This window comes from Eleutherodactylus coqui, chromosome 10 (assembly GCF_035609145.1).
Source record: "Eleutherodactylus coqui strain aEleCoq1 chromosome 10, aEleCoq1.hap1, whole genome shotgun sequence".
In the NCBI taxonomy this organism is placed as follows: domain Eukaryota; kingdom Metazoa; phylum Chordata; class Amphibia; order Anura; family Eleutherodactylidae; genus Eleutherodactylus; species Eleutherodactylus coqui.
The window spans coordinates 8,578,297-8,598,027 of NC_089846.1; the positions used below are offsets into that span (position 1 = coordinate 8,578,297).

The following is a 19,731-nucleotide window of genomic DNA, read 5'->3' on the forward strand; positions in this document are numbered from 1 at the left end:
AGGGCTGTATATGTACTCATATGTGTCATATGTTGGGGGTCTGTCCTGTAGAAATAGGCAGAGCATAAGGAAAACAGTTTTCGTGGCATGCTATGTGCACTGGTATTTATCCCCTTCTACTTATCTTCCGATGCCCCTTCTAAAACATTGGCAAGTATGCCAACTTACTTTGGACCTTCTCGCCCACAAGCCATTTCTGCCTCTTACTGGGTGTTTTTGGCTCCAGTTACATGGCCCACTGTATGACTCGCCACATAGTTGCTGGTGTTGGCCATACAAGAACCTGCCTAGTTTCCACCATCATGCTCAGAATGTGGAGGGTTGGTTCTGCGGTTGACAACTTACGTATGCAGACATTCTCGTCTTCCAGCTCGGCAGACACATTGCGGTAGAAACCGAGGCGGCAATGCTGGCAGTGCTGTCCCCGAGTATTGTGCTTGCAGCTGACACAAGTGACCACATTCAGGAAGTCGATAAAACTGCATCGGCTGGAATGTCCATAACACTCACAGTCTGAAAGCGGAGAAAAACCACAGTGAGAAACAATGAAGAAGAACCCGACTCCTCATCAACCAGGGATGTCCCATCATCTAATCCACCGCAAAGGCCATGGACCACTTCAGCCAAAGCTGGGCAAAAAAAGGCACTTGTCCCACTGCGGACCACCACCTCATGGACTGCTAAAGGAAATCTGACCTGATTCTTGCAGGATATACTGTTACCCTTAAATTCTGAATCTTGGCCTTTACTCCACTTAGGTGCCACCTAAAGTCATTAAGGTCACCGGTGAATCACACAATTCCCTAAGCTTGTGCGTGTTTCAATTAAGCTTTGTTCTATGCAGAGGGGACAGTTCCAGATCCATGACCTTGCTGGGGGCTATAGATGTTGTTACCAGATTTAATCAAACACCGGTGGGGAACCTCACATGTAAGTGTCAATCTCCCTGCAGCTTAGCCTTGGGGCAGAAGCCAAGGGCAGCGACTACACAAGGATAAATCTGATCAATGTCTCGGAGGGACATCCCAAAGTCATAAGGAGTCAACATGAATGATGGAACTTGGATGTAATTTACGTGCATGGTGATGACAAGTCATGCCTATGGAGGTGACATATGAGAGGAGGGCATCACATGCAGGCAACCACACAAAGGCAAACACTCCCAAATAACCATCAGTATCACAACTAGGCCCCCAATAGTTGAGAAAATGTATTCCAGTCATATAAGGCATTTCATGGAGTCTTCCACAATCTCAGAATAGGCGACCGATCCTGAAGAACCAGACATAACCCTATACTCTTAACCCGTTTGTGATGCAAATCTCAGGTACTGTAGTAGATTTACACCCCGATTATGAGATTGCTACATAATGCAGACTTACGAAAGCAACACAACCTGTAGTTGGTTTCCCCAAGACCAGCGCACATAGGGTGCATATGAAGTCCCCCTTATATATACCACCAACAGTTAAATCAACTTATTGATGGCTCTAGTCCATCTCTACACTCTTAAGGCCATCCGATGATGGCTGTTGGCCATACCCACCATTAGGACTTCTACTCTCAACTGATAGACACAGTAAGGATGGTGACAGGGACCCCTCATAGGGTCATGGATGGCTTTGTAACCATGTAGTGCACAGTGTTGGAGGATGCTGGTTGAGGAGGAGGAGATATTGGCTCCATGCTATCATTCTTTTTCCACAAATTAGTGTTATAAATGGAGGTCCAGCCATGTCCTCCAAATTATAAGGCAATGATAGTGGAAAGAACCTCTGCCAAGGCTCCCAGTAATCAATTATGGTCACTGAAGGCATCATTAAGTGTTCACTTCCTGTACAGTAACCATAAGCCTCCACAGATGTGCTCTGCTCCGTCTAGAAGAGAGTGGTCCCTATTGGTAGACCCCTCAAGACCTCCATAACCCCCAATAGTTCTAAATAAAGTAGTCCCACCAAGATGGACGAACCTCTGATCTAATTAGTACCTTTTGGACTCTTGAAAACATCGGTGACATAGGCCGGAGTTGGTTCATGATGAATGAAAACCTTGGAAGACTCTTGAATTTGGAGAAATCAAATACGATTATTGCGACTATACTAATCGATATGGGAGCACGTCCACAAGATGTAACACATGTATCTAGGCTACAGTCTAAGACAATACTTCTAGTCACCTACTAGGTTCCTGTGGGGTCACGATACCTGTTTTTGGGTGCTTCTTAGGGGGCGATGGTGGCTCCCTGTGAATCGGCGGGTTAGCTGTGTATTACAAATGCAGCAAGTGAAGGGTGGAAGAAACAACGAAAAGGACTAGAGGAACCTCAAAGGGCATCTACAGTTGTGGTCAACGTTATCGGCCCGCAGTTTGTTTACCATCGTTATATGTAGAATCTTTATATCATTGGGATATTTTATGTCTATCCATGAGAAATAGGGAATAACCCTGGTACAGGACATGGGCAGGATTAAAGGCGCTTCCCTACAACAATGGCGTCTCCAGTCGTCGTCTTCAGCCATCTTCCTCGTCTCCTGGAGGTTTTATCCACTGAATGTTTGCAGGTTCCTTTTCGCAGTAGCAGATTTCAGCTCTTTCCTTTTGGGTTCAGGACTCATTGCTGCCAGATGTCCATTTTTTCACCATTCTTGTGCACTTTTAGATGTGTTTGGGTCGTTATCCTGCTATAGGACCCTTTTTGACATTTTCTTCCACAAATGCATCGACCTGGCGAACTGCTGATTGGCAGGGGTTCCGAAAGGCAGACCCTCGCCAATCTACTATTGATGCCCTAATTGGAGGACAGACCAACAGTAGTTTACAAGTGGTCAACCCCTTTAATAAGCAGGGGAGGGGGGGGGCGATAATGTTCTCCACATCTGTACTTGTTCAATGACCATGTTATAAATCTCTGCTTGCTGTTTATGAATACAGACCTGTCCTCATCATTTCCTGCTAACAGAAGTGCAGTACTTCTTGCACAAGAGGGCGCTGTAACAAGCCCTGCACCTGTGTCAGCTGGACATGTTCTGGCATTAAGTAATGAGTATTACCATTCACTGACAGCAAGCAGAGGTGATAAATCATTATAATACCTTACCAGGTCCAGAAAGTTGCAGAATATTTTATGCAATGCTTCACATTTATTTTCATAAAACCACTTTAGTTGCACTTTTTTTTTGGTCCAAATTTTCAGGACCATGATGCTTTGCAGTGGGATATCATTCCTTCTACTACCAATCTGGAGAACACTACAGCTCACTTCTCCATGTGGAGAAACGAAACAATCATTCTGTGCGCATTTCTACAGCTGCCCGGTGTCACTCCATCTGATTTTAGCTGCACCTGAAAAAAGGCGGGGCTTATTAAAAGGGCATAGACTACACACGGCCTGCAGCGGACGGACAGCTGGTGCTTTGGCGCTAGTTGCTGCCACCATGTTATGTCTTTAATAACAGCGATTAGGCTATGCCCAAATTCAGGGGTCCCATCTAATTTGCATAAAGTGTAAATCAGGGGCATATAAAAAGGAAGGGGGTCAGGGTCATCTGGTTGCTGGACCACGCCATGCTGCCATAGGGCTCCTTCATATCAGCTCTTCTGGGTTCCATTGTCCTGCTCTGTTATGGGAGTCAGATGGAACCAGAATGGACCCCGATGACTATAATGGGGTCTGTTTAATTTCCGGACAAACTTCTGGCCTTTTACAAGCGGTAGTAGCGCAGCATGCCGAACTATTTGTCTTAGACAGCATTTAGGTGCTGAATGAAACCTCTGATGCGGAGGTGAACAAGCCCATAGAGAGCAGCGATTTGTTACAGTGTATCAAACAAGGATACCTTTTATAGTTTTCTGATTTTCTTTAGGGTGGGGTCTAAAGCTGCTCTCCAGTGTAACCGCCCCTTATGATGACTAACTCCTCCCCCTGCCGCTGGCAGATCATGCTGGGAGGAGCAGTTCCACAACGGCTGGAAAGCTCCAGGTTGCAGACCACTTGCGTAAAGGGGTTGTCCAGCATTAGAAAAACATGGCTGATTTTTTTCCAAACACAGCGCCACCCTTGTTTGTACGGTTGTGTGTGGTATTGCAGCTCAGCTCCATTGAAGTGAATGGGGGCCGAGCTGTAATACCAGACACAACCCTATGGACAAGGGTGGTGCTGTGTTTGAAAGAAAGCAGCCAAATTGTTCTAATGCTGGACAACCCCCTTAATATATAAAAATGCACGCCTCTGGAATAGACGTCTAATTTGCAGTGTCTATTAATTAGCATTAATGACGAGGCCAAGTATGATCTATTGGTCTGACAGCCGAGGGGTTAAGAGAATTGTGTGCACCGTGTATAACATGGCAGCGACGCTGGCCGGGCTAATCTGACTTTAATACAGAAGGCCTTTGTGTTCGGCTCTGAACAGGCACAGAACCCAAGGGTGCTGAATAGCATAGGACAGGTGGCAATAGCCGGGGGGCTATAGTCATAGGACAGCGTTACCAGCCCCCTAGCCCAATACTGTCTGTTGGAGCGTTTGATCAGTCGGGATGAGAGAGAATGAGAGATGGACAGCGAGCATTAAGAGGGTTGCTTGACAATTGCCGCCTGCATACATTATATTACTGATGTTCTATGGTTTTCCTGCGCAGTAGACTAGTGACTGCTCATAGAGGCACGTACCTGGCGCCACCATTGGGGGGCGCTGCCACTCCTTCCATATCGGATGGGGGTACAATGCCTATAGACATTACATATCATCTGTAGCACTTTCTATCTTGGGGAGAGCAGAAGAAGAATGGGGGAGCGGGGGGGGGGGGGGGGTGAAGACGAGGGGAGGGGGACGCCTACACTATTTTGTTTCCCCTTTCAGAAATTGGAGATTGTTTTGCCTGTTTCTTTGCGGCTCCATAGAATATCAGGGGCGAACTGATTCTCTTGAAGTGAATGTCTACCTTAAGGACTCCTTTAACCCTTTCCAATCCACTGTCTGACGTCTAAAGACATTCTGATTGAAGGCTGTACAGCTCTGATGTCGGAAGACGTCCAGCAGGGTATTCTTACTGTGTATTACTGGCTGCTTTGTTGTCGGGGCCTCTCCAGCATGTCCCATACTGCAGTACTGGCTCTAGCCAGGAGATGGCGCCATTGTATAATGGCAGAAAGAAAAAAGCCCCCATAGGAAACCATGAATCCAAAATTGGATTGCGAAGGGTTAAACGGGCGTACTTGTGTGAGCAAAATTTGTGCGTACAATACATAGAGAATAAAACCTATTCATTTCCATAGGTTTGTTCACATTTCTGTGTTTTACGCTCAAATTTCGCTCGTGCAAAAAAAAAAATGTAGCATGCTCTACTTTTCTGCGCAATTGTACACCAAAGGCCCCATAGAGGTCAATGGGGGGTGCTTGGATGCGCGTGGAATATGCAAGGAGAGGTGCGATACGCTGCATAATTCCGCTGGAAAAAGAACACATCTGAAACAAATTATCCATTTCAAGTGGTCTTGTTTGCCATGCGCAGATCAATGTGCCCCGTGGGCAGAAAAAGGGCAGTAAAATATGCAGATATGTGCGAAAGTACAGTTCCCTCCACAAAAATGCAGCGCTGAGGCGTGTACAAATGTGCATACCCCTGTGTGAAGGAGCCCAGAACGGAGTTCAAGTTTCTGATACAGAGAAACAAATCATCTGTATAACCTTAAACTATAACATTCCCAGCAGCCACCACTAGAGGGGGACCTTGCACTCTGATTATACATTAAACCAAATATTACATCTATATACAGCATGCTCCCCCTAGTGGTGGCTACACAATCTGTGTTTAGTGAGCTCCACCTAGTGGTAACTGTATGCATCTGTATATACTGAGCTTCCCCTAGTAGTGGCTGTATATATCTCTATAAAGTGAACTCCCTCCTAGTGTAGTCTGTATATATCTGTATACAGTCAACTCCTGCTAGTGGTGGCTGTATAAAACTGTATACAGGAGCTCCCTCTAGTGGTGGCTTCAGGGGCCAGAATGTTATCATATAGCTGTAAGTCTATATAGGGAATTTGGAGCTCGGTGTAAGAAAAGTGAAGCAGTGACCAGTATAAACATACATTATGAAATGAATCGGTGCAGCGCGGTATTTCTTTAGGCAGCCTCCCCGCTATCAGTGATGGGATACACCGTGATCGGAGTGCAAGCCGCACATCTAAATGCATATTTTGCTGCAGAGAAGGTTATCAGTAGTTGATCGACTGAGGTCCGCCACTCGGAAACCGTAGCCAATCAGCAGATCAGGTGCCTGCAGTCAGCGCCGCTACACACAGAATGGAAGTCGTTGTTCTGACCCTTGTAGTGGCCGGCGCTTGTACTTGCAGATGCAGCTCTCATTGATTTTAATAAGCGCTGTGCCTGCAGTTACAAGCGCCGGCCACTACGCAGGGGTCGGAGCAGCAGCTTCCACTCCAACCCCTGTATGTAGGGGCACTGACAGCAGGTGCCTGATTAGCTGATCCGGTAATATTGCAAGCAGTGGATCCCAGACAATCAACTATTGATGACCTATCCTGTGGATGTCATCAATATTCTTTCTCTGGAAAACCTTTTTAACTCCATCCTTGCCAGGTCCCCCTTTTAACATCTAATCGGCATTCGCTTCAGTACAGGAGATGTACTAGAGATACAATGTATCCAGTGGTCTGTGCTGACATTTCTACAGGGGTGACTTATTAGGGGGTGAATACTAAAGGTATTGGTCAGATCTAGGACTGGTTTCTATAGGAGTCGCCACTCTACCTCCTTCCATTAGGATTGTCATTGTATAACACACCACATGGGGGACGGTTGTATATCAGCCATGGACGTACCTCGTATCCTTTCTGGATGTTCCTGATGTTGGATCTTAGGTTCTAGCAAAACAGTGGTTCGAGGAGTCGGTGGAATCCAGTGTGCTTCTAACAAACAGATTAGACAATGAGATATAGGGGTTGTGGAAAAGAGCAGGGAGCAGCGCTGCCGCCTAGAGCTAGCAGAGAGCGGTAGCGTGGCAGAAGCAGCGGCTGCAATATGTATCGTCTTCGGTTGTAGTTGGTGATTAAATATTGGGGAGAAGGGTCCAGGGCATGGAGTTAAATATTAGGGCCCATAACAGATATCTTTACAAGGGGTGGAGACATAGAGCTCCAAATCCCCTGCTTCCCTTCACACAAAGAGATAATAGCTGGAATTCTGGTTCCTGCAGTCACCACTAGGTGGAGCTCACTGTATAAAGATATATACAGCCACCACTAGGGAAGCTTACTGCATATGGATATATACAGCCACCACTAGAGGGAGCTCACTTAGAAATGTAAATAGATACCACTAGGGGGGCGCTCACTGCTTAGATTTGAGCTGCCCCTAGTGGTGGCTATATAAATCCATATGCATTAAGCTCCACCTAATGGTGGCTGTATAAATCTACATACAGTGAGCTCCAATTAGTCATGGCTGTATAAGGGCTCCTGCACACGAGCATACGCGTAGATACATTCTTGAGAGGATGATGTGATTGCGTTCTGTATGGAGCGCAATAAGGTGTTTTTGCGCGCACATTTTACTCTACCGCTCATTTCTGGCTCAACAGCCTACTTAGTCCCCAGTGTTAGCAATTAACACTGCAAAATCATGCAGTTACGCACGCGATTTCATGTAGATGGGGGTGCGTATTTGCGCACCCCCATTGACTTCTATCGAGCATGGCATATGCTTTTTCACCTGGCGCGAAAACACTCAATGTGAGGGAGCCAATTGAAATCAATGGCTTCTATTGTCTGCAGTTTGCGCATTTGATATTGCACACGAGAATGTGTGAAAAATCGCCCATGTGCAGGAGCCTTAAATCTGTTAGAAGGTAAGCTCCCCCTAGTGGTGGCTGTACACATCTGTATGCAGGGAGCTCCCCCTAGTGGTGGCTCTGGGTAAACACTGTGTGACGGGAAGCCATTCAGACCTGTCCCCACTTTTAGCATGGACCCTACTGCAGTACGGCGGATACACCACACAGGATAATACCGCTTGTACTCCAGGAGTTGGAATCCTTCTTACTACCAAAATACAGGGCTATGGCCTTAGTAACGTGTTCCAAACGGTTAGCAATGGTCCAAGTATTTGGGGGACAAGGAGTTTCCCCTTTTTTGACAATGCTGTTGCAAATCAGGGGTCTCTGAGCTCTAGGCATTAAATGCTCTATAAGCTGCACCCTATCTAAGGCGGAGGAGCAGAGAGCTGGACGGCTAGCAGTAGCTTGTCCTAGTCCACTACAGTGGGGGCCAGAACCTACCTTCTTGGTGGTGGTGGTGGTTGTGATGGTGGTGATGGTGGTGAGGGTATTTCCTTGAGGGAGGGGAGCCCACCTGGAGGGGGGCCGCAACAGAAGAGCTTGTGTGCACCGGCAAAAAAGCTGACATGGGAGAATCTTAGTTTAGCATCGCTCTCCGGATAAAAGAGGATCCACTTCCTACATAAGACCCCATTAAGATGAACTGAAGACCCGGGCCTGGAACACACCGCTGCTGTCCGACCTCATCGTCCACTGATACACAGGGAAACCATCAGCAATGATGGACCACAGAGGGCAACAGCAGTGAGTTGCTGAGGAGAGCTGGTTCTACTACAGGCATCGGTGGTCTATCGGGGTCATAAGAGATTATCAGATTCTACTGAAGTTACAATCTGATACAATTCCCTACCATTTTCAAGATCTCTGCTAACCATCAGTGAATAGAAAATCTTGCTGAGATTCAGAGCCTGCAAACCCATCCTGATCCAGCGCTGCTCTCATAGCTTGTAGTTGTTAGAATGTATCAGTTTGTTACAATGTATCAATTAGTTAAAATGTATCAATGCAGGCAAACCTCTGAGAAAAACCATAACAGCTGCACAAATCTGCCTGATCTCAGGTGGATCGCTCTTCGGGCTCATCATACTTTCTGTTCTTCTGTTTTGTCATGGGATCCGAAAAACGGCAAACATGATCTATTCTACGAAGGAAATGAACAGAGCCGGATGAACTCCATCAACTATAATGGGGTTTGTCGCACTTCCATCCTGCTCTCCAGCATTTTCTTGGGAGAAATTGGCTCTAGCGCCTACCTACACGGATACACTGTAACGATCTCAGCAGCTGTGTAAAAGTCAGGATGGGTTTACAGGCTTTGAATGTCAATCAGTGATCCCATTCACTAAAAGCAAACAGAGATGTTAAAAATGGTGAGGAATTGAAACACTAAGGCCGAATGCACACGGCCGGGTCGGATTCTGCATGCCGGATGCTGCAGCGAAATCTGACCCCATACCCGGCTGGTGACCACTGCGTACCTGTCCGGATTCTTATTATCTGTGCTGCGGATGTGCCAGATGGCGCACATGCGCAGTGCAGATAATGCCGCGCCGTCAATAGGCGATGAAGCGGAAGCGCGGGCCTTTCTGCAGTGATGATTGCGGAAGAGCCGTGAGTCGGTCGGCTTCCATTGACTTCAATAGAAGCCGTCCGCATGGAATCCACCTCAAAATAGTGCATGCTGCGAGTGGAAAATTGTCCACGTGAAGATAAAACACCAGTCTTAGTAAATCTGCCTCTTTATGATTCCATTTCTCACCACTTTCAAGATCTCTGCTTACTGCTAGTGAATGGAAATCCTTGCTGAGAGAGCCTGCAAACCCACCCTGGTCGTGTCCTGCTCACACAGCTTATGGGTTGTTACAATGTATCAGTTCAGGGAAGCCTCTGAGCTAAACACAGCAGAAGCACAAATCTGCCTCCTGTCCGGGAGCCGGGAGCTCTTGCCTAAAAGCTGTACTTACACTGGCGAGAAAGTCGCGTGAGTTCTGTGTGTTTGCGCGACATATACAACGTGTGTGATGAATTAACCCATTGTTTTACATGGATGATTTTCCTTCCGCACTGATGGTACAAGATGGAAAAACCGAAGCAGGTCCTATTTTTGTGCACAAGAATACGACTTGCAATGTGCGGTGTCCGGCCCATCACGTAAAACGCGGACGTCGGTACGCTGTGTCGGGCGCAACGTGCTATCGCCTGTGTGAATCCTCAAGGTTGTATTCACATTGGCGAATGCACTATCGGTCTGAGAGATCGCACTTGTAAAATGGTGATTACCTATCCGAGTGCGATGTGATGTGCGAGAAAACCGCGTGTTAAAAGACGGCTCTCGCAGTTACACGCCAGTGCGATGGGAGGTGCGATTTTTAACTCACCCATAGGAAATAATGGACACGTTTTCTGCCAAATGGCGGTTTTTCTCTCTCTCAGCACCACTGGGCAAACAATGGGGTCTATTTACGTTTGATTTTGCGACACACAAAACTTGCAAGGGAATCTCACTGGTGTAAATACGGCCTGAAGGCTCCTTTACACGCCATGTATTATGTGCAGATTTTTTATGTATGTAATACAGAGTGAATAGAACCAATCGATTACAGTTTATTCACAGATGCGATTTTCGGTCATACGGAAAAAAAAACACATCATGTCCTATTTTCTTCCATATTATGGATCAAAATAGGCCATAGAGGCGACTGCGGCTGCGCAAATCTGCAGTGAATACACATAAACCTGCATATTCACTGTATATTTGCGTATAAAAACAATGTTTTTTTTGCGCATGTGAGTTTGCAGCGCTTATAAATATTGCAAAAAGGGACTAAATCCACCCTGCACGGGCGAGTTTTGGTCTGTGAGTCCACTGTGTGTACATGGACCAAATCCTGCATACACCTCTGTGAATGAGCCCTCAGGTTGGCTTCACATGAGCGCATGCGTATTTGTGTGCGCGTCAGCTTAGTGTTTTTACGGAACAAACATTGGGCGCGCATCAGTGCATTTTACTGTCCTTTTTGCGCGCGCGGAAAATACGCATTGATGCTCATAACTAGAGATGAGCGAGTATACTCGCTAAGGCACATTACTGGAGCGAGTAGTGCCTTAGCCGAGTATCTCCCCGCTCGTCTCTAAAGATTCGGGGGCCGGCGGGGGGAGGGGAGCGGCGGGGGAGAGCGGGGAGAAACGGAGGGGAGATCTCTCTCTCCCTCTCCCCCCCCCCCCCGCTCCCCGCCGCAACTCACCTGTCACCCGCGCCGCCCCACGAATCTTTAGAGACGAGCGGGGAGCTACTCGGCTAAGGCACTACTCGCTCATCTCTACTCATAACCATAACTAGTGTAATGAGTTCACGATGCATTATTCTTCCTGGGTGATCACACAGTGTTTCACGCTTTCTAGTATATTTGCGCATCCCCGTTGACTTCTATGGGTGCGCAAATATGCAAGAAAATCGACCATGCTGCGTTTTTTTGCGTGTGATCGAAATGCGCAGGGGAAAGCGCATTTGAGCAATCCCATTGAAATGAATGGTTTCCATTCTCTGCGTATTGTGAGTGCACATTTTGCGTGCACTAAGATGTCCGTGAGAAGCCGCCATTACGGTGAGCGCCCACTAGCGTTTTTTTTTTCGCTGCGTTTTTTTTTTTCCAATTGTCAATGGGACTTTCACGCTGGCACTGATACATTGTAACGACCTCAGCAGCCGCGCGTCAGGACGGGTTTACAGCAGGTGAATGTCCCCAATGTTCTCAGCAAGCAGAGATCTTGAATATGGTGAGAGATGGAAGCAGAAAGACTATTAATGAGCAGCAGAACTTTTTCGTGATGGGATTATAATTGCGCCGCTGGCGATGGCGTTTACAGACCCCGCTGGATTCTACATGAAGAACTAGGAATACTACTCTACGTCTTATTCCGGCGCCTCGTCTACAGGGTGATACCTGCTTTCTCCTCGGCTTCCTCGGTATGAGCGACATCTGACGTCTGTAGAACCGGATCCTCTGAGGTCGTCATAGATGGCAAAAAAAATCAGTGTCAGTCCAAATACTTAAAGGAGAAACGTCTACTGAGGCTTCTAGGCGCTACGTGCAGCGTAACTACTACTCCTATCATCTACCAATGAAAGCAGCATTTTTGTTCTTGGGCCTCATGTATCAATGTGTTACTTCACAGCTTCTGAAGATGGAGATATTGGTGACGTTTCTAAAATGGCATATACATTTGATGCAGCTTGAGCAGGGAGTGGAGACAGGAAGGAGCTGAAAAGGTCTAATCCACCCACTGAGCGCTGCATATTTTCATGCAGGTAACTGGCACAACGAGCAGGTAAAGGGGTTCTGAAACCGTGTATTAGAGGCAAATATAGGGATGTTAGTGGACTTCCAATTTAAATATGCAAATTGCAGGAGGTGCACACTGGGTCCTACAGCCTGCAGCTCACTCCCAGCGTGTAACCATCAGGGGGGTAGCGAAACCATTGAATTACACAATCTTTAAGCATTGACTGCTTTCCACCATGGAGAATGAGCTGAGGATTTGTGCCCGTGCCCAGTGCCAGCTCCCGTCACCCGCTGATAAATTGCTTTGTAATTTACTTGTGCACAGACAAGACATGTAATAGAACAGCGGCGGCGGCGGCACGACCGGCTGCAAATTTATAGCATTTTAATGTCTAGGAAAGCCTCTCGGATAAATGCTTAAAGTGAAGCAACGTTACGGATTATTTGGGTAAGTTGCTTAAAGGGGTTGTGCAGTTGTAAACTATAGGTGGCCTATTCTCAGGACAGGTAATTAATAGTAGATCAGTGGGGCCCCACGGAACATCCGTTTACAGTGCCCAAAGCACTCTTGCATAGAACTAATTTTGGCAGGAAGCAGTCAGCTCCGTTCTTACTGCAGTGGCCAGGCTTGGTATTGCAGGCAAAGTTCTAATTCATTTCAATACCAAGCTTGGCCACTGCATCAAGGATAGAGCTGACTGCTTCCAGCCAAAATCAGCTTAGTGCATGAGTGCACCGACCCAGCAAACAGCTGTTTGGTGGGGGTCCTGGGTGACAGACCCCGACTGATCTACTAGTGATTACCTGTGCTGAGGATAGGCCACCTATGGTTTATAACTGAACAACGCCTTTAAGTGGCTATTTCCCAAATAGCGTTCTGCAAATTCAGGCTAGCGCTACACATGAGCAAGTTGCATCAATTTTTTGGGTCATGCAACTGATCTGAGACTTCATGTCACGTGATGCGTAACCCAACTTGATTATTATAGGATTACGCCAGGGGTGGAGTAATTGGGGGAATTGTTGGTTAACCCCATCATGACCAGCCTATTTTGTGCCTTAAGGACTAAGCGATTTGATTTGTTGCATTTTTTTATGGGGTGCATTGTATTTTTTGCTGGTTGCACTCTGGGGTCCATACAATGTGTTGTAAAACTTTTATGACATTTTTTTTTCGGAGGGGAGGGGGGGGGGGGGGGGGAACAAACCTTGCAGAAATTAGATTTGGATGAGTTCATTATGAGCTGGGGATATGCATGCCATATTTGCAAAAAAAAAAACATGTATATATGAAACCATAATGCCCATCAGCAGCAGCTTGCTGACAGTTTCCAGATAAGGAGACTTCAGAATCGTACTCTTCAGGTGTCGGTGTACTTCTTAGCACCAGGCGTTCATGGTGTATTATGGAGCTGAGCTCTCCTCACACTAACCTTATTTGGAATAGCACAAAGCCATGGGATCTGTCAGCTAGCCTGCTTGCTGATGGTTTCCACATACTTTTTTTTTTGCAGGGGACACACAGGTTGTCGTGGATGTATTGTTCTGACAGTTTTAGACATTCATTATGTGGCCCCACATTCTGTATAGGGAACCCAAACGCAGTGCTGATTGCATGTGGTGCTTGCAGAAACACAGTAGCAGGGGTGGGGGCCATTGCTAAGCCAGTTAAGAGTTGAGGGGATCTATGCATGGAGGGGTGCAGGTGGCGCTTGCTTTACTGTAAGTCACAAACCTGTTGTAGTGATGGTTACATGGGTTGTATGAGAGGTTATTAGCTCGGTTGTGTGCACGTGTCTGGCCGTGGTGACCTCAGGCCTTGCAGTGCTTGATACTAGTGAGACACAAAGGCAAAATATGTCTATTGACCACGTGTTCTCAATGTCTGGTGGATGCTGCACAGCTCAGGAGCCTGAAGGCTGGAGGGTTTGCAAATAGAAGGTACAATGGTGTTTACGGCATTTGATAGTAAAGTCCTTGTACAGTTTATACATGTATACCCCACCACCCCCCATTAATCCTGGGAGAGTCGGACCCCATAGTCCATCCCTTCGAGGGTCTCGGAATCTCTCATTTACTATATGCACGTGCTCACCTGTCTTGGGGCTCGTTCACATGGGTGTATTTGCAACGTGTATTATGCTCATAATACATAATGAATGGAACCAATTGATTTCAATGGATTCATTCACATGCGGAATGTTCGATCGCGTGAAAAAACACGCAGCGCGGCCTATTCTTGTGCGTATTACACACCGCAATAAGCCACTCGTGTGAATGGGCCCGTGCAAATACGCAGTGAATATGCACAGCAAGTCCGTGGGCCCATCTGCGTACTTTTTTGCATGCGCAAATATGCAGTGTATTTGTGCGCGCAAAAACCTGCAGCGAAATACGCAAGCAAATACGATTTTGGGTTGAGTAAATATGCAGCATATTTACATGACCAAAACCCGCATAGGTCCGTGTGAACGAGCCTTTACAGCCTTACATGGCGGATAAAAGAGAACAATACACTGCATTCAACTGCACAGCGAGCCGGAGAGAGGACAGACTTTCGAAAAAGTAGAGTGTGGGTTATGCAGTTGCAGTCACTCTATCTCGCCATAAGGTGGCGCTGCTGATACATCAGATACATCATAAAATGCACAAAAATTATATTCATCACCTAGAAACCGGAGAGGTCATTAGATGTACGGCCACTGCACCCCATTCTGTAGAGTCCCCCCAAATCACAGCGTCACCTGAACCCCAGATCTTCATGAAAAAAAGCAACAACTTTCTAACATTGACTAGAAGAAGAGGAGCCGCAGTCGTGACTGTGGGGGAGTAAGATGTTTTGCCACATGGCCACCACGTTTTGATACCTAGTCGCCTGAAATGGCTGATAACAGCTGACAATAGTAACCAGATGTGGCTGACAACAGATAACAATAGCTCGGAACTGTTCGTGTATAATATTCATCTGCAGAGGGGGCCGCACACACACATCCACGGCTACGAGCGAACACCACAACGTATCACGTCACCGCCAACGTACTACAAGGATGCGGGAAGGAGAGATGAGATGAGGGATGCGGATGGAGAGGCTGGAATACAAGGGGTCTACTCACTGCCCAAGGACCCCGACGCGGCACCTAAAAGGAAAGAATAAGGCGTTAGTCAGGGGGCCGTGGGACTTGGAGGTGGCGAGAGCCCAACAGACGCAGCTTTCCCAAATCGGTTCACGACACAACACTGGAACAAAGTTGTGGTTAATTGTATACAGTTCGCCTGAGCATTCACTGACAGCAAGCAGAGATCTTGCAAACAATGGAGAACTGAAGCAAAGTATATTAGTAAGCTGCAGAAATGATTGCTACATTTTATAATGCAGGGACTGAGGAGGGGAGCACAGGTCAAAGACACCGAGGAGGATCCCCGTCACGCTGCGCCCCCTAGGGCCCGGTGCTGGGTATAACATCTGTAGTGGCTTTAAGCATATTCTAGCCAGCGTGAGTTTTCCTTAAGCAAAGCAGAAGGGTATGATGGCTCAGCTCCATCGAAGTGAATGCAATACCAGAAACAACCCTACAGACAATGGTGGAGCTGTATTTAGAAGAAAGCAGCCATGTTTTTTTAACCTTGGACAACCCCTTTAAGAATGTGGTCTGGGGTCTAAATGAGCTTAGGGGTTCCAATCTGGCATCTGAATGAGTTTAGATGTGTGGTCTGGATTTGAATGAGCTTAGGGCTTGGTCTGGGGTCTTAGTTTTGGGATCTTGGGTTTGACTAATTGTAGGAGTCTGTATGAGCTTAGAGGTCTGGGGTCTGAATGAAGTTATGGGTCTGGTGTGGTATCTGAATGAGCTTAGGTTTTGGTCTGGGGTCTTCATTTTGGGATCTGGAGTCTGATTAATTTTAGGGGTCTCAATGAGTTTAGGGGTTTTGTAGGTTGTCAGGAATGAGGTTAGGGGTCCAGTCTGGGGTTTGAATAAGCTTAGGCTTTGGTGTGGTGGAAACTGGGGTCTGATGAATATTAGGGGGTCTGGGCTGTGCCCGCACATTTCAATGTCCCTGTGTGCTGTATGATTTAATAAAGACCAGATGAAGGCAGTCGTACAGCGCTGAAACACATTGAGGATTCACCGCAGGCACCGCCACTATACAATATACAGACTTGTGCCTCAATGAAGAGGCCGCAGACCTCACTCAAGCATTGTAGCCTCTTCAAAGAGCTGATCGGTGAGGGTCCTGAATGGCGGCCCCCCCACTGATCCGATATGGATGACCTATGATAAGGATTGACTGCCAATATGTAAGTCCCCCAAAAATCCTTTAGTGATTAGGAGGTCTGGCCTGAATTAATTTAGGAGTCTCATTGTAAGCGGGTGATGCGAGGGCATGAGAGAATATTTACGCGCACATGCAACATTTCCGCAAACATTCGCAAGAGTTACCGGCGGCCATCTTTGCTATATAAGGAATTAGAGCTGCACCATCAGCAGAGAGTGTATACTGGCACAGGAGAAGGCTCCAAGACTGAGAAGGGGACAAATGAAGGACAACACAGAAAGTGGCGGAGGCCGTTCCCAGCCAGAGTCCCTATATTGAGCTTGGATGGGAAACTTAGAAATAAAGCCAGAGAAGAGCACCAGAGGCGTCCGCAGCTGTGGAGGACGCAGCATTAGAGGTAATGGGGATTCCTCAGGACTATGAGACACTGCGGTCCGGAGGAGCTTTGTACCAGCGCAGGGAAGATATGGTCAACAACCCGTAGAATTACGACTTACAGTCTTTGGAGTCCTTGAATTTCAGCAAAAGCGCAGTGTGATATAACGAGCTGCGATACGGAGGACCAAGTGCGGTTGAGGTGGATCTCCCACCATCGAGTAGTAAGTGGGGGCCCCATGAATCAGTTTGCCCACCAGTAAAGAGCGTGTTTCAAGGTTTGCAGGCCTGCAGTCGTTCGAAGGGTTATGGGTTCGGTAGTATAATGTGTTCCATATAAAGTTTAGGTACTAATGAGCCTGCGGATATATATGTGTGGCGTCATGGCGCAGCAGGTCACCTGACCACTATAGTTTAAGAAGAGGCGTCGTAGCAGAATTATGGCGTCAACGACGGCAAGGTCTCCCGATCCAAGGACACAGCTGCTAATGGGCAGATTGGGTCGGGCTGCGGGTATTTAGATGACACGGTGTCAACCAGCGCCCGGCGTGCTCCGTGCAGGTGACCTGCTGCTGACGAGGGTTAGTTGCTACGTATCAGATACTGGTAGGTATTCGGTGTAACATTAAGTAATCACCAGCCTCCTACGGAGTAGCAGAATTAACTACCATTGTTCACAAAGTTCAGTTTTTTGTACGTGTCGCCTCCGTCTGTCACCGCTGCACCGCACACAACACCGCCGCCTGCTTCATCATCTGGAGTCTGATTCATTTTAGGGGTCTCAATGAGTTTAGGGTTCTGGTTTGGTTAAATGGAAGCAATCCTGTTGACATCTGGGGGCTGAAAACCTTTCTGACCTGCAACTTCTCACAGCTGAGGATTCGTTACAGTGCAGAGAATTCCCTGTGAGCTAAACACATCACCCAACTGTAGCTGCAGGTAAGCGGACCCTCACAAATACTAGCTGAGTGCCCCTGGTAGAGGGCTAACTCACACAGGAGTATGCAGTTTAGTTCTATGAATTACTATTGTGTATTGGGTCCTTGCTGCGGACACTTCACTCAATCGCCAGCATAATGCAACATACAGAAAGTCCGGGAAGTCTCCATCATAGGCCGCCTGCAGACGGTCGGGTCGGATCCGGCTGCAAGAATTCTCACAGCGGGACCCGACCCGAGCGCCTGCAGAGAGCAGCGCGGGCACTCACCTCTCCCGCGGCCCCGGGCAGCTGGCACATGCACAGAGCAGGGTCGGCAGCCGGTGAGTGACATTTCTGTGCGGGGCTCTGTGAGCCCCGCACCGAAATAGAGCATGCCGCGATTTGTTTGCCGCATGAGATTTCGCGCGGCCAAATTGCGTCCGTCTGCATAGGCTTGCGTTTGTTAACACAATCCTATGGCAGCTTCCAGGGGCGGAAATTAAGCGGGAAATCCCACCGCAGAATTACCGCTTGTGTGCAGGCGCCCTAAGGGTGCCTTCACACTGGTGAGGAAAATGCACGCGTTCCCAGCGCTGCGATGCTGCAAGAAATCGCAAAATTCTGAAGCCAGTGGTTTCCAATGGCTCCATGCACATTTTTGATGTTTTAACACGTATGATGCAGCGTTAAAACAAAATCGCGGCATGCCCATTCTTTTTGCCCTCTCACCCATTGTTTCCAATGGGGCCAGCAGCAGCTTGAAATATAAACCCTACCCCGAAAATAGTCCATAACTGTAGAAAAAATAAGAATACATCACCTTAGTAGCGCTTTCATCTCCGGCGCGTCTTCTGGCAGATCCCCAGCACTCTTCCTCTGCTTCTCTTCTGGCTTTTCTGATTTGTCACAGCGCTCAGCCAATCAGAGGCAGCGCTTCAGGAGGTGGGGATTTTCAATCCCCAGCCAGAAGAGAAGGAGAAGAGACTGCCGGGACCTGCCAGAAGACGTGCCGGAGATGACAGCGCTACTAAGGGGATGCATTCTTATGTTCTACTTTACTTTTTCTACAGTTATGGACTATTTTCAAGGGTAGGGCTTATATTTTAAGCCCCCCCCCCCCCCCCTCTCCCGAAAATCCTTGTCGCGGAGAGTCCTCTGCCACTGCTGTCACAACAGTGGCAGAGGATCACGATCCTCACTATTGATTTCAATGGGGTTGGCGCTGCTGCTGGCCCCATTGGGAGCATTGTGTGAGATCACAGAAAGAATGGACATGCTGCGATCACAAGCGTTAAAACATCAAAAATGTGCATGGAGCCATTGGAAGCCACTGGCTTCAGAATTTAGCGATTTCTTGCAGCATCGCAGCGCTGGGAAATCGTGCGATTTCTCGCTAGTGTGAAGCCACGCTTAGGCCGCCTGCAGACGGGCGGAAATTCCGCGGCGGGATTTCCCGCTGAATTTCCACCCCTGGAAGCTGCCATAGGATTGCGTTAACAAACGCAATCCTAGGCAGACGGCTGCGATTTGGCCGTGCGAAATCTCGCAGAGCCCCGCACAGAAACGTCACTCACCGGCCGCCGGCCCCGCTCTGCACTTGCCCGGGTGCCCGGCAGCCGGCATATGAAAGAGCTGGGGCCGCGGGAGAGGTGAGTGCCCGCGCTGCTCTCTGCAGACGCTCGGGTCGGGTCCCGCTGTGAGAATTCTCGCAGCCGGATCCGACCCGGCCGTCTGCAGGCGGCCTTACATTCAGAGACTGAAAAACTAATCTGGTACTTCTCACAGTTGACGGTTTGTTACAATTGTATCCAGTCTAGTCAATCTCCAGAGAGCTCCAGACCGATACATTGTGGCAAACTATCAGGGCAGGAGAGATATTTGTGTTGCTGATGTGTTTTACGCTCTAAGGGGGGTCTCACATAACCAGATTTGAATTGCGGATGCGGCATCTGCGCAAATGATCCGCAGTAAAGTGCGGACATTAAAAGGCATGCATTTTGGAATTTTCCTTCACACTTGCGG

At 47.8% G+C, this 19,731-nt stretch overlaps 1 protein-coding gene across 3 annotated transcripts in view; it reads right to left on the reverse strand.

Moving 5' to 3' along the window:
- NTNG2 (netrin G2) overlaps window positions 1–19,731 on the reverse strand; it is a 158,015-nt gene that overhangs the window by 15,176 nt on the left and 123,108 nt on the right. For all 3 annotated transcript variants that reach the window (XM_066580181.1, XM_066580183.1, XM_066580182.1), the window contains exons 5-6: window positions 15,254–15,277; window positions 346–513 (exon numbers count right to left, since the gene is read on the reverse strand). In XM_066580181.1, coding sequence (XP_066436278.1) covers window positions 346–513; window positions 15,254–15,277 — 192 coding nt within the window. The remainder of the gene's footprint in view (window positions 1–345; window positions 514–15,253; window positions 15,278–19,731) is intronic.